The 12,938-nt window shown below is 49.7% G+C and overlaps 4 protein-coding genes across 4 annotated transcripts; 3 read left to right on the forward strand and 1 right to left on the reverse strand.

The window, feature by feature from the left end:
- Nucleotides 1-398: 398 nt before the first annotated feature.
- Nucleotides 399-3,105, forward strand: FIBRA_02655 (uncharacterized protein; the record flags this gene model as incomplete). The annotated part of the gene is made up of 19 exons (XM_012324512.1): nt 399-563; nt 618-672; nt 727-741; nt 791-817; nt 883-901; nt 954-983; nt 1,033-1,351; nt 1,409-1,529; nt 1,577-1,591; nt 1,644-1,690; nt 1,741-1,820; nt 1,874-1,907; nt 1,961-2,090; nt 2,151-2,352; nt 2,406-2,429; nt 2,484-2,553; nt 2,608-2,635; nt 2,689-2,876; nt 2,935-3,105. The coding sequence occupies 19 exons, from the start codon at nt 399-401 to the stop codon at nt 3,103-3,105; spliced, it is 1,740 nt and encodes a 579-aa protein (XP_012179902.1).
- Nucleotides 3,106-4,648: 1,543 nt separating this feature from the next.
- On the forward strand, nt 4,649-7,392 carry FIBRA_02656 (uncharacterized protein; the record flags this gene model as incomplete). Its single annotated transcript, XM_012324513.1, has 8 exons — nt 4,649-5,053; nt 5,449-5,514; nt 5,566-6,042; nt 6,125-6,335; nt 6,391-6,474; nt 6,524-7,097; nt 7,155-7,235; nt 7,296-7,392. 8 exons carry the CDS (start codon nt 4,649-4,651, stop codon nt 7,390-7,392), a joined length of 1,995 nt encoding a protein of 664 aa, XP_012179903.1.
- A 779-nt stretch (nt 7,393-8,171) lies between these two features.
- FIBRA_02657 (uncharacterized protein) lies at nt 8,172-9,271 on the forward strand (the record flags this gene model as incomplete). Its single annotated transcript, XM_012324514.1, has 3 exons — nt 8,172-8,277; nt 8,332-8,724; nt 8,784-9,271. 3 exons carry the CDS (start codon nt 8,172-8,174, stop codon nt 9,269-9,271), a joined length of 987 nt encoding a protein of 328 aa, XP_012179904.1.
- A 577-nt stretch (nt 9,272-9,848) lies between these two features.
- FIBRA_02658 (uncharacterized protein) lies at nt 9,849-12,365 on the reverse strand (the record flags this gene model as incomplete). Its single annotated transcript, XM_012324515.1, has 10 exons — nt 9,849-10,048; nt 10,118-10,357; nt 10,415-10,627; nt 10,689-11,114; nt 11,170-11,280; nt 11,333-11,387; nt 11,441-11,450; nt 11,504-11,554; nt 11,605-11,886; nt 11,947-12,365. 10 exons carry the CDS (start codon nt 12,363-12,365, stop codon nt 9,849-9,851), a joined length of 2,007 nt encoding a protein of 668 aa, XP_012179905.1.
- Nucleotides 12,366-12,938: the final 573 nt, after the last annotated feature.

Here is a 12,938-nt window from a genome sequence, read left to right on the forward strand (position 1 = left end):
ACTCACGATCGTTGAATTGCGGACTATTTATGATGCAGCTTTTCGCGCCACAGCCGCGCTTCATCTGCGGGCCCTCCAGAGCTTCCACAAATTGTCATGATAGCGTTCTTCTGCCGATCGACCGTCTCTGTTCTCTCGTAGTCCGGAGACTAGCTACTTATTCGGTGAAGCAACCGTCGTACGCGCTCGAACCCAAGCAAAAGACCGCGAGGATGATTCGGACACAATCAATATGGCCTGTTATTATCTAACCGAGGCCAGCTGACCTTTCTGAAGTATGCCTCATTTCTGGCACAGGTTTCACGTTATAAGGGCTATGCCGAGTCATATTAAAGCTCGACCACCCGAGCCCCCCATTCCCGCTATACTTTGCGACCCGTGTGTCACTCTCGTGCCAAATGACTGAAATCTTAGGCCCCGGTGGACCTCTTCCCCCTGTCCCAGATGACCTGACCCTTGTCCAATTCATGCTAGATGAGCGACATGTCTCAAGACCGATCGTACCACCGCCGTATACTTGGCTAATTGAGGACGCTACTGGAAGGAAAATCGCCTTGGATGAAGTACGTCTCTGGGTCAAAGCTCCGGTCTGCTCACGGGCTGATACGTGAAAGTAGATCCGCAATCGTGTATTTGGGCTGGCAAACTCCCTCAGGTTTCGGTGGAAATTGGGTAGGTAAGCTCCTCACTCGACAATCCATCTGGTGGCTCATGATCTGTGTATAGAGGAGGAGGATGTAGGTGAGTGTTTGCGCGGGCTGCTGAGCTGCCACAGACTGAGCCACTATAGTTTGCATATTCAGCCCCAATCATGTCGGTCCGTTATCTTTCACTGCTCGTTCGTCATTCTCCGTCGGCTGATTCTCCCATTATTCATGGAAGATTATCCTGTCGCAATATGGTAAAACTATTTGTCGTGTGTGTCCTTCGTATAGCCTCATAGTATAACCCAGGGCCTTACATCGACTCGGAGCAATCGTGACGTGAGTTTCCTTATTCAGGAGGAAGGAACGTTTACTCATCTTCCCTCAGCACGTCCAATCCTTCCTTCACCGCGAACGAATTGGAATACCAACTGTCCATTACTAAGGCCAGGGCAATTATCACGCATCCGTTTAGCCTCTCAGTCGCTCTAGAGGCTGCACATAAAGTAGGGATATCTTCAGAGTTTATCGTGCTATTCGACGATACTTCGGTCACTGGAGCTCGTCAGTTCCCCAATTTGAGTGATCTAGTGATAGAAGGCTTGCGTATGTCGCCAACGTTCATTGAGAGACGGCTGAGGCGAGGGGAAGGTAAGACGAAGCTGGCATTCCTCAGTCTTTCCAGCGGGACTACAGGAAGACCCAAGGTAAAGACAGAAAATGCGGAACTGAGAGCATTGCCGCTGATATCATTCCTTTCACAGGCTGTATGCATACCTCATCACTCACCGATCGCGAATGTTATACAAATGGCTCATCGAGCTAATTCTCAGCCTCAGCCTTTGGCGAGTAGGCCATATCGACCAGGGGATATTGGCATGGCGCGTGAGTGATCGATAAGTAATGTTTTGTCATACCCTGACACGATCAAGTTCTTCCTTTTTATCGTAAATTTCACTGTTGCTGCGATGGTGCTGTCAGGTTGATGTATACGGTCAGATATCTACGGGCTTGTCGTCGTGATGCATTTTGCAATCTTTTATGGCGTGAGTGTGGGTATGAGATTTCGTGACACCTTGTTGACAGTCATATGTAGATGACACTCGTCGTTATTCCAAAATTCAACTTTGTGGACATGTTAAAGAGCATCGAACGTCATCGTATTAACTACATCCCGTACGTGCACAACGTCTATTCACGCATTTTATCTCACTAACAGACGCTTATAGTGTAGTCCCTCCGATAGTGGTATTGCTCTGCAAGGTAGCGAATTCTACACGCGTGTCGAGTGGAAATAGTAACGTCATGGTCTTAAGCATCCTGCTGTGAAGCAATACGACCTGAGTTCCCTGCGTGCGATGAAGAGCGGGGCCGCACCCTTAACCGCAGAAATCATAAAGCAGCTTAGCGAAACTCTGCCTGCAATGAGCATCGGCCAGTCGTACGGTTAGTAGTGGTTGTATCGAGCACGTCACCATGAGCTCACCTAGTCATGGTTCCGGACAGGCATGACTGAGACCTGCACGACTGTCACCTTCCCACAAGTTGAGCAGAAGATTGGGACGCCTGGTAGCGCTGGCCGGCTCCTCCCTGGTGTTGTGGCGCGTGTCATTGACCCTGATGGCAAACTGTTGGGATATGGCCAGCCTGGTCAGTTGGTGGTTAAGAGCCCGGGAAATGCTCTGCATTATTTGAACAACGAACAGGCGTGAGTGCTGGCTTCGTCAATAATAAAGAGGCTTCTCAAATTGTATTCACCAGGACCAGCGAGACGTTCGTAGATGGGTAGGTTAATTGTACAAGACCAAGCGTTGGGCCGCCCTAAGCTGGCTATGCTAGATGGGTCTACACCGGCGACGAGGTCATTATCAACGAACAGGCCGAGGTCTTCGTCGTCGATCGTATCAAGGTAAGTTTCAATGCTTTGTTTGTATGGTTGAAAGTGACTATCTCGGATTCCTAGGAACTCATGAAGGTGAAGGGTTATCAAGGTGAGCTGGTTGCAAGACGTGTTGGTAGGCAATTGACAAGCAACGCTATGTAGTTGCACCTGCCGAGCTCGAGGGCCACCTGCTTGATCACCCCGACGTATCCGATGTCTGTGTGGTCGGTATCCCAGATGAGTATAGCGGGGAAGCCCCTCTCGCTTTCGTTGTGCCAACCGCGAGTGCTATAGAGCGGATGAAGAGCGAGCCTAGCGAGGGCGGGAGAATCAAGGCGGCGCTCATGAAGGTAAATGGGAGATACGATCATCGCAGAACTGGAGACTCATTATCGGTCCCTATGGTAGCATGTGGCCGACGTGAAGGTGAACTACAAGCATCTTGCCGGCGGCGTGGAATTCGTCGAAACTATCCCAAAGAACCCGAGCGGAAAGCTGCTCCGTCGATTCTTGAGGGACCATGCGAAGCAACTGCAAGCAGATGGGAAGTTGTCGACGGTTGTCAAGAGCAAGCTGTGAAGTCTTTGCCATCAGGGACAGAGCAATGTACGAAAATAGAGTAGATGACCCACTCGGCACCTTTCTAGATTCACCGTAACAGGCTGGCACGAGCCCATGAGCTTTATTTTTCATCAAGGATTGTGCACCAGAATGCGGTGATCTCGGCCCTTGGCAGTACGATCGAAGTCCGCCCACATCAGAACTGAAGGAGAAAATGCTATACTGAATAGACCAGTCAAAAGCCGGCCCGTACGAGACACAGATCAGTTTTTCATTAACTTTTGCATCCGCCTTCCTCCAAATATGGCGTCGTCGACCAGTAGCTCCATCAGCAGGATCAACCGCTGTAATATGAGCCCGTCGTGACAAACGCTCAGGTGTGCAAGGTGTGGCTGCAACTTTCATCCCGAAATGGCATGATTGACTTTTTACACAGATGCGCGTCCGACGGAACCGAGAGTCTGTGGGGTGCGCGACACCCGCACGTAAGCGCATTCCCAGATTTGCGTCGAACTGAGTCAGATCATGACGCACGCCTGGCTGGTCATCTCGGGGTCGCTGGGAGCGTCATTCAAATTCTGAGCTTATATTCCGGACAGGAATCTGAGCGTTGGGAGATCTTGGGGGCCCTTCCATTCGATCCCGAGATTTTGAGCTCCTCGGCTGTCGCGTCTCATGGGCTACGCACTCCTGGCACTCTCAAAGACACAACAAGGTGAGAGTTAGTGAATAGAGTTGATTCATCAGATACTGTATCGGCACCCTACGTGACCGACAGTATACCGGGTGTTCGACATTCAACCCACAAGCATTACAGGAGCGCGTTGCAGGGGTGGTTATCTGCTGCAGTCGGAAGACCTGATCTAGGGATACATCTTTCAGTGTCCGCCGCGCGGTGCTGTCCGGTGCAACCATGGGCCGCGCCCGTCCACTGTCCACGAGCTGATGTGTTGTCAGAAGAGTACGAGCAGCTGTTTCTCTCACACCTGCTGTCGCCATGCTCTAGTTGGATACTTAACGTATACTTCGGGTGTTATGGTCGAGATCACTGAAATATGTCGACCGTCGTCAATCTGGAAGAGATTGTAAGGATCCCGCTGGATGGCGGAATCGGGGAGTGCGGGCATCTCGGTGATCATCCCGCGAAAGCGCGGTGGCCATCTCGGAGTACAGACTGAACAGCCCATCATTCGGGCGCTCCTCCACCGAGCAGACCGAGGGTGCGATGCTCTCTTTCTCCCACGAAGCATGGAACACCGTCATTCCGACCCTACACGCCCGTTCCCGGTCGCCATTCGCCACATATGCACCGGGGGAACCGCCTTATTGTGTCTTCCCTCTTATATCCGTGTGATCTCTTGGGCCTTCGCCCGCCGCAACATTTGGCAAGCGTGCCTGAACCCAGCCGGTCTCTGGGCATTCTATTCCTGATCCAATTCGCCATCGAGTCGGACTTTGGTGAGCACATCTGCACTGACGGCAGTATAATATAAATGAATCAACGCCGCCATCCTTCGTACAAAGTACAGTAGATTTCCCCCTCTTCCGCGGAGCAGCGACTATGTCGCTATCCTCGACTATCATGTTCTTGGCCCTTCCAGCCTCCGTTGCTATCTACATTGTCACGACTCTCCTTCGCATATTGATCAGACAGCTCCGGTCGCCCCTGCGCCATTTGCAAGGGCCGCCCTCAACCTCGCTCTTCATGGGAAATCTCCGTGAAATGCATGACCAGGAGAATAACGATCTCGTCGCACAATGGGAGAAACAGTATGGTAGCACGTTTGTCTACCGTGGATTCATGCGAGGCTCGAGGCTGATGACTACCGACCCTGTTGCCGTGGGGTATATCATGGGAAAGGCCTACGACTATCCGAAGCCGGACTTCATCAAAGAGACTCTAGCTAAGATGGCTTCTGGACCGGAGGGGCTCTTGACGGTCGACGGGGATGACCACCGGAGGCAGGTATGCTATCGCGCCTGTCGGTCTCACATTTCGCCACTAATACACAACGGTGCTCAATCAGCGGAATATACTTGTGAGTGCATATCAATGTTCCTTCGCTTCTATGCCTACTGTAACGGGTCTGGATGAAATTGAGACCGATCGTTGATACCACTCGACACGATCACGCGCTCTCTACGTGACCGCGCTTTCGGGCTACTTCGGGCCGGATCTCTATGATCCCTGCGCAATGTGTATGCACTATACTATGTGTGGAGCGCAATTATTCTTCTCGATTTTACGGTCACTATCAAGGCTTGTGGCTCCGGAATGAAGTGAAAGACCAGCCGTACCACGTATAGGTCTTTTCAATGATCTGGGGATGTTCAGTATCTCAGCTAATCACTATAGCTCAGAACCCTGCATTTTCAACCTTCCACATAAAGTCGCTCAGTCCTGTCTTTTGGGAGAAAGCCGTGCAGGTCCGTCTTAGCCCTTACGTCGTATATTTGAATTGACATTATCTTCGGTAGCTTCGAGCTATCTGGGTCGACATATGCTTTACGCGCCAGTCTCAGCGTTCCGCACCGCGTCGAAGTACACGTCTCTTCCGCGTATCTTCTGATCCATCTCCCAAGAGCCCAAGACAGAAGGGCCCAAACCCAATTGAATTGGACGAACCTGAAGCCATTTCCACGGCTCTCCCAGACTCATCTTCGTCGTCTCCTTTAATTACTTCTCGTCCTGAAATTCAACGTTCTCTCATTGATAGTTTACCGCTAAACGACGTCGGAAAGACGATTGATGTCCTAGCATGGCTTGCGCGCGCAACGCTCGATGTCATCGGAGAAGCGGGATTTGGATATGACTTTCGCTCTCTAGAAGCAGCAGCTCAAGGGTCCGACGATTCAAGCGAGCTTGCCGAAGCATTTGGAGTTATTTTTGACTCGGCGCGCAAGTTTCGTGTGATGACCGTATTAGCAGCGTGGTTTCCTGTCCTGCGGATTTTTGTGAGTGGCAGATCATCCCGTAAGTCAATGTGAACACTTACAGGAGTTTTGGACGACAAATGTTGTGATTCTTATGTTTTAGCGAAGACAGAATGCCACAATGCAGCGCGCACAGAATACTATGCGCAAAATAGGTGTATCTCTTATTGAAGAGCGGCAATCTATGGTTGTGGCAAGTCAGAGCCCTCCCGAATACAGTAAGGAGAAACCACCTCTGCACGATCTCATAACAACAATGGACGTCGAAATCCCCGAAACCGATAATGAGCGACGGGATATTCTCAGCATATTAAGTGCGCACTGCTCGTATTTCTTTCTGCGATGACTGCTCAGTTCAGCGTTCCGCAGTTCGTTCTAATCACTCTTCTCAACCATCCCGGAGACTTTCGGTGAATGAGATGCTCTGTCAAATATCCACTTTTATCACTGCAGGTATAAGATATACATTTTGCTATCCGGTGCATGATCTGACGTGCCGCAGGCCACGAAACCACTTCTACAGCAATCACATGGACATTGTACGCCCTCGCACGAGCGCTGGACGTTCAGAGGACACTTCGTATGCATCTACGAACCATACCCCTTCCCCCCCCTTCTGCCACTACTCTCACGCCCGAGACGTTCGACGCCATACTCGGCAACTCGTATCTCGACAGCGTGGTACGCGAGTCTCTGCGACTACATGCGCCGGTGACATCTACCATGCGCGTCGCGAGCACAGACGACGCCATCCCCGTCGCACAGCCATTCCGCGACCGCTATGGCGGCAAGTGCACCGCCATACACGTCCACCAGGGAGACATTATCACCATCCCGATCCAAGCGCTCAATAAAAGCAAGCATGTCTGGGGAGAGGATGCGGATGTGTTCCGACCAGAACGGTGGATGGACGAGACAGATCGGGATGTACCATTTCAAGATCACGACGGCAAGCCAGGACGCGGACAGAAGTCGGCGGGCGCCCCAGGATTATGGGGGAATATGCTGACGTTCGGGAATGGTAATTCGATAAATGGAAATCGGTCGTGCATTGGATATCGTTTGGCCATTAACGAGTAAGTCATTTAAGTTGCATAGGCCGATATTTGCTGCTCACCATAGCATATTGATAGAATCAAAATCTTCCTGTTCGCTTTGCTTCGAGATATCGAATTCTCTATAGATCCATCTATTGAAATTGACAAGAAAGTAAAGTGAGTACATTTCCTGCATACTTTTGAGTGTAATTGAATAACTTCCTGTGCTTGATGAAGCGTCGTCACTCGCCCCGTTGTCAAGTCTGAACCTCATAGAGGAAACCAGATGCCTTTACGATTACGACACATACCACCAGACGCTGATGACCGTTAGGTGGTTCATAAATGCTGAGGAAAATATTCTGATGCCGACGACTGTCAGAGGCTAGACAGACATTATGTACAAGTAAGTATGATTATAAGATGTTAGGACCCACGAGCCAGATACAGAATTTCAGGAACGATGAGATGAACTTGTCGCATACAAGCATCAGGAGTACAAACCCAAACATGTCTGACGGACATCGAAAATTTCGCATCTCGCATAGCCGTTTGTATAGAACATAGGTAGATGCTCGATGAGAAATGTATTGTTCTGAAGGGATATATACACACAAGCTCGTCATAAGCTCACAAAATAAGCTGGACAAGCAGTCAATTATAGGCAGGAACATTTGCAGCGTAGCACATTGAACGACGTCGACTACCTAAGTAGGGAAAGATATGTTTCTTGATGATCTAGCAAGCAGATATCATGAGACAAATATTCACAGGCGTACGACACAGGAAAACAGATCAGGGCCCTCAAGCGTATATAGAGAGCCAGGGTAGACGTCGTCAGGAATCTGACTGGTGCACAGCAGAAATCCAAAATTCATCATGAAAATAAACAAAGATGTAGACTCACATGAACACACAATGCAACATAAAAACGATCGAGAGTGAGCACAAACCAATGACCGAGAACCGAGCACCTAAAGAGTCGGACGGCGAACAACGAACGGGGCGTGTTGAAATTCGTCGCCTTTTGAATACTCAGTCTATTTGTTTATATTTTCTCCCGGTGGCGAACCCTAGACTTTTCGAGCGCCCATGAGTTGACCTCGGTTCGGAATGGCCAGCATTCTGCGACACGTCCAGCGGGGATGCAGGTCCAACGCCTCTGTCGCTGTCTCTCGGACTGCACATTTAACGCGCAAAATACACCAGACCCCAATAGGTACGTCTCGTCCCGCCCACTACAACGTATGCTGACAACATGCCTTGATGACAGCACTTAAGAAGCAGAAGGGTCATGCCATAGATGATGGGGACCTCTTTGGACCAAGTGGCGGCGAGGAGGACGCATTTTCCGATGCTATGTTTGCTGAACCGTCCGTCGAAAAGACATCAAAAGCCGGCCCAAGTACATCTGCTACGGCGAAGACTTCACGTGGTTTGAACTCAGAGGACCGACTCAAGAGATTCACTGAGCTACGCCAGTTTGTAGCCGATCGGATAGGACAGAAGCCGACAGAGAAACTGCCTCCTGTGCGAAACTCCGCATGGCAACATTTGTTCCAGCTAGCGACGACGAAGGAACAGATGGATGAGGTTGTAGGGTTGCTCCCTCGCTGGAGAGATTCTAAGAGGCAGTTTGGGAAACATACTGTTGAGGTATTCGTCGGTGAGTTGGCTGCTGTTCGTTCAAGTCTGGACTTATTCTGAATAGCATGGGTCTCATAGGTCGCTGTGAACAGCTACGGTGTCCAACCCTCGCCTTGAAAGTCTTCAGTGATCACCCGAAGTATGGCTTTGATTTGACCTTGTCTGCTGCACGTCGGTTGTTGCATTCCTTGCACGTGGAACATTCGCTGCAAGACACCATCACGCTCGCGGCGTTGTTCCGAGTGTACAAGCTCCCGCCAATATCCTCCGACCTTGTTGCGTGCTCAATGTTTACTTCGGCTTGCTTTAAGCACCATTCAACTCACTCTCTCGCAATTGCCAACGAGATGGTTCCCCATCTCAAGAATCTCTTGGCCAAGGTCGACCCGAAATCCATGCAACTGCCCCCGTCTGGCGCAGCGTGCGCACCAATCGAAGCTAAGGAGAAGGCTTGGACTGCGTGGACATTAGCAAAAATTGAAAAGGCTTTGCGTAAACAGGGAACAGAGTACGGATGGTTGCGCCAATGGCGGGAAGAGACTGGTCACACATTAGCTGCTTCATAGGACTATTGGGTATGTCTCAGGGTGGTGTATTTACATTCAGTGCGGCTGAGAAATACACATGTTGCATTGCTAATTCAGTTGTCAAAAGCTTCTTCCACGGAATTGCGCATATGTGGCGGAGTTTGTTCCAAAAATGCGATTGTTGCGCATGATAGCTTGTGCTCAATGTGTGATCTCCCGGAGTTGATCACAGTACTTTGACGTTATTATAAAAAACTTAGGCCTATCCGCATATGCAATCACATCCTGATCGGCGCGCCACAAGGCGTCTGCGCAGGTATCGAGTCGAGGGTGATTGTCGATGAATTTGAATGGGGCCGGCTTTCCTGCTGAATATGCTGCACCGATGATTTTGTAGTCAATCTGCAGGCTACAGTAACTTGAGGTCAGTCACGGGCACCAAGTTGATTTTTCAACGCTCATACGAGCATGATCAGACAAAGACTTCCTCTTAGTGCAAGCTCTGTTATATTACCACCTAGTGCACCAGCACAGAGGGCATTACACTAGTACCGAATGTACGCGCAGAAAGGAGACATCAATTTCCTCTCGTATACAGTTGTTTCCGAACCCGTCGTTACCCCTTCTCCCAAGCAGCAGGATGTTTCCATCGTTGGTCAAACCATACCTTCAAGACCAATGAGACTTCATGATCTAACCGAGCCACATCGTCATTGATACATAACAACGCAATATTCTTGCTATTCTCAATCCCACCAATTACTCTTGCTGTTTGTTGCGGCGTAGCAATGCGTTCAAACAGCGACGGTGTATCACCTACAGCATTACACAAGCGTCTATCAGCCCTTGATTCTATACTTCGGACTGATGAACAAGACAATCCACCTAAAACATAACGATAGCGTTGCAGTAGTCGCAGAGTCCAGACTCTTACATCCACATCGTGATTGGGGCGTATCACTGACTGCAGCGCGAAGTCGCCATCGTGCCAATCGTGAACCAAGGGAAGATGAGGAACTTGTTCTTCTAATACATCGAACGAGTTGGTAAGATCTCTCCGTCCTGGAGGAGGCAGAAATGCCGATAATCCTAGTCTTCCACTGGCATGTACAAGAGACATGATGACTGTATGGCATAGATTGTCAACGATATTGGTGTACAACATGCGCCAAAATGACTTACTGCAATCTCCGCATTTCGACTGTCGAAATGCAACATGCTTAAAGATATCAGAAGCGCGGTTCGGATTACCCTCAAAATCGGGAACTACAAAGCACTCGCTGTAAGAGATCCTGCACCTGGGTAGCTGTCCTTCCGGAACGTCCGGTGAGAACTTCAGCCAGTCTGGTGCACCGGCAACACCGAGACCTGAGTATGGATATCCATCCAGAGAGGCTGAAAGAGGGGCAAAATTAATTAACGTGCGAATGAAGTGTAGCCAAGATATCTAACTTACAGAAGACATATGAGGTCAGGACTTGTGGCTGTAATCCCATTGCCTTCAGCTCTTTCTCAACCCGGCTTTTGACAAGTGTGTCCCTCCAACCACCTACGACGAGCAAATCTTTCTCACCAATCACACCGCCGAGCTCTGTCCATGCTCGAGTGGCTTCTTTTTCTCCCCACAAATCGTCGTCGCTTCCAATCCGAGCAACCACCCAGCTCCATAACAACGCTTCGCGAGCACGTTCGACGACAAAGTGCGAGTGCATGAACATTGCATTCACGTCGCCATCGCCGCCCTCCGTTTCGCGGAAGTGGTGCAAAGCACTTTGAGCGAAAGATTCTGGCCACATCATGGTCATCTCGTGCAATAACGCACGAGATACAGTCTTAGCCTCGTGGGCAACATAAGGACGATGGCGAGCGCCGAAGCGGTTGCCTGATTGTATGGCCAATGTGAGGCTATTTTAAAGTGCGTATATAAAGACGCGCACTCAGCAGAAAGTTGCTCTCGGCTAGACTTCGCCATTCTCCTTGGTTTTTGCCCGCGAGCCTCTCGGGGCGGACAAGAAGATTCGACTGCAAGTGTAAAACGACGCCGAACGCTGATGTGAAACATTAAGCATGAGCTAGAATTGGAGCAATGATGCACGATACCTGGGGTGTAGAAGCTGACAGGCGAAAGCGGATTCATCATGAAAATATCGTCGTTCTAGCGCGTGGAGAATGAGGCCGAGGCGCAATTTGTGTGTTCTACGCACTGACCATATAAATACTAGAAGGAATATGTAATGATAGATTGGAATAACGAAGCTGCGGGTCACTTACAAGAACTCAGAAATATCTCCTAGATGACCAAACTGCGATTCGATTGCTAGACTGCACAGTTCCGTGAATAAGGATATCTAGTGTTGCAATTATATATGTACCTGTTGAAGTTGGTACCATCATATGGCTTGAAGACTTGCGCATGATGCTTGACCGAAAGGTCTATACGCCTGTCGTTCCAATTGCCTGCCGTCGTCCGTTTGTTCAAGTCAAGCCACTGGGGGATCTGTCCCACTCGCCAAGATTCTGGAGTGGTAACATTGTAGCTCTCCGCCATCGCGTTCGGCATAGGAAAGTCGGCGGTGAGGAGATGGAAGCGGCCAGCGTAATTTCGAAAGTTCTGAAGAACGGAACGCATCGAGTATCTCAGCTCATCATGGTCACTAGAATATTATACGCTGTATGAATATATGGTGTGAATATCATATAATAGTCCCACTCACCGATATAGCCTCGCCTGCGTTAATGACCTCGAAGGCCTATCTGGATCATCTGGACTATATCTACTCTGCGCAATCCTCTTCGCCTCGTCCAAAAGATAGTCGGAACCATTCACCCATGTCCATAGGACATCCAAAACGGGTGGGAGGGTGCCTTCTGCATAGCAAGTCTCGCCATTTGTAAAATGGGCGTCAAGGCAAGTCAAGGGGAGATCGCTAACAGGCGCAATGCATGGTTTTGACGACAGTGGTAGTGGCAATGGGGGCTCGAAAGGTATGTATGAATTTGAGATGACCACCGGTGTTGAAAAGTCGACATCTATGAAACCGAGAGAGACCAGCAGGAGGAAGAGGGTGAGCGATAGGGCTGTAGCAAGGATTATTCGCCTCCTGAAGAAGTATGCGATGGTATGTCTAGCCATCAAGCACTGAGAGATACTGACAACGCATGAGGCAATTCCTCACCCCGCTGGCGATGGAAAACCAGGGGAGACCAGAGACGGGAGGGCAGTTAAGCCGGCTAAACTTGTCACATTCAGGTACATATATAAGCGCCCGCGTCCTCAAAGTCAAACAAGATAAGTAATTCACTACATGCATACGTCGTCTAGCAAGATCAGTGTTTTGCAATACGACATACAATGTGCGGACTATTCACAAATTAAACAAGGTATAGTACTACAGTCGTCACTTTGTTTGTCTGGTAACACGCAGCCACCAAGCGAGCTAGATAGAACCATTCCATAAAATAGTATACGTAGGAAACTGTCCTAGTGGAGAACGACTAGCCTCTTCAAAGTGAAGTTCATCCACACAGTCGAGGACGCAGTAGCTGCCCAGCTTGAGGGTAGCTGCGTCTCAATGCACGAAAGCAGGGATAGAACGGGAAGGTTCAGCTAAGCAAGTGAGTCGACGTAATAGACACCACCGCTTAGCACGACTGACCACAAGTCCTAAGATCCAAGTTGGCTTCCAGGAGGTCGGAAACTTGCCAA

This window comes from Fibroporia radiculosa (assembly GCF_000313525.1).
Source record: "Fibroporia radiculosa TFFH 294 genomic supercontigs, scaffold1399, whole genome shotgun sequence".
Taxonomy (NCBI): Eukaryota; Fungi; Basidiomycota; class Agaricomycetes; order Polyporales; family Fibroporiaceae; genus Fibroporia; species Fibroporia radiculosa.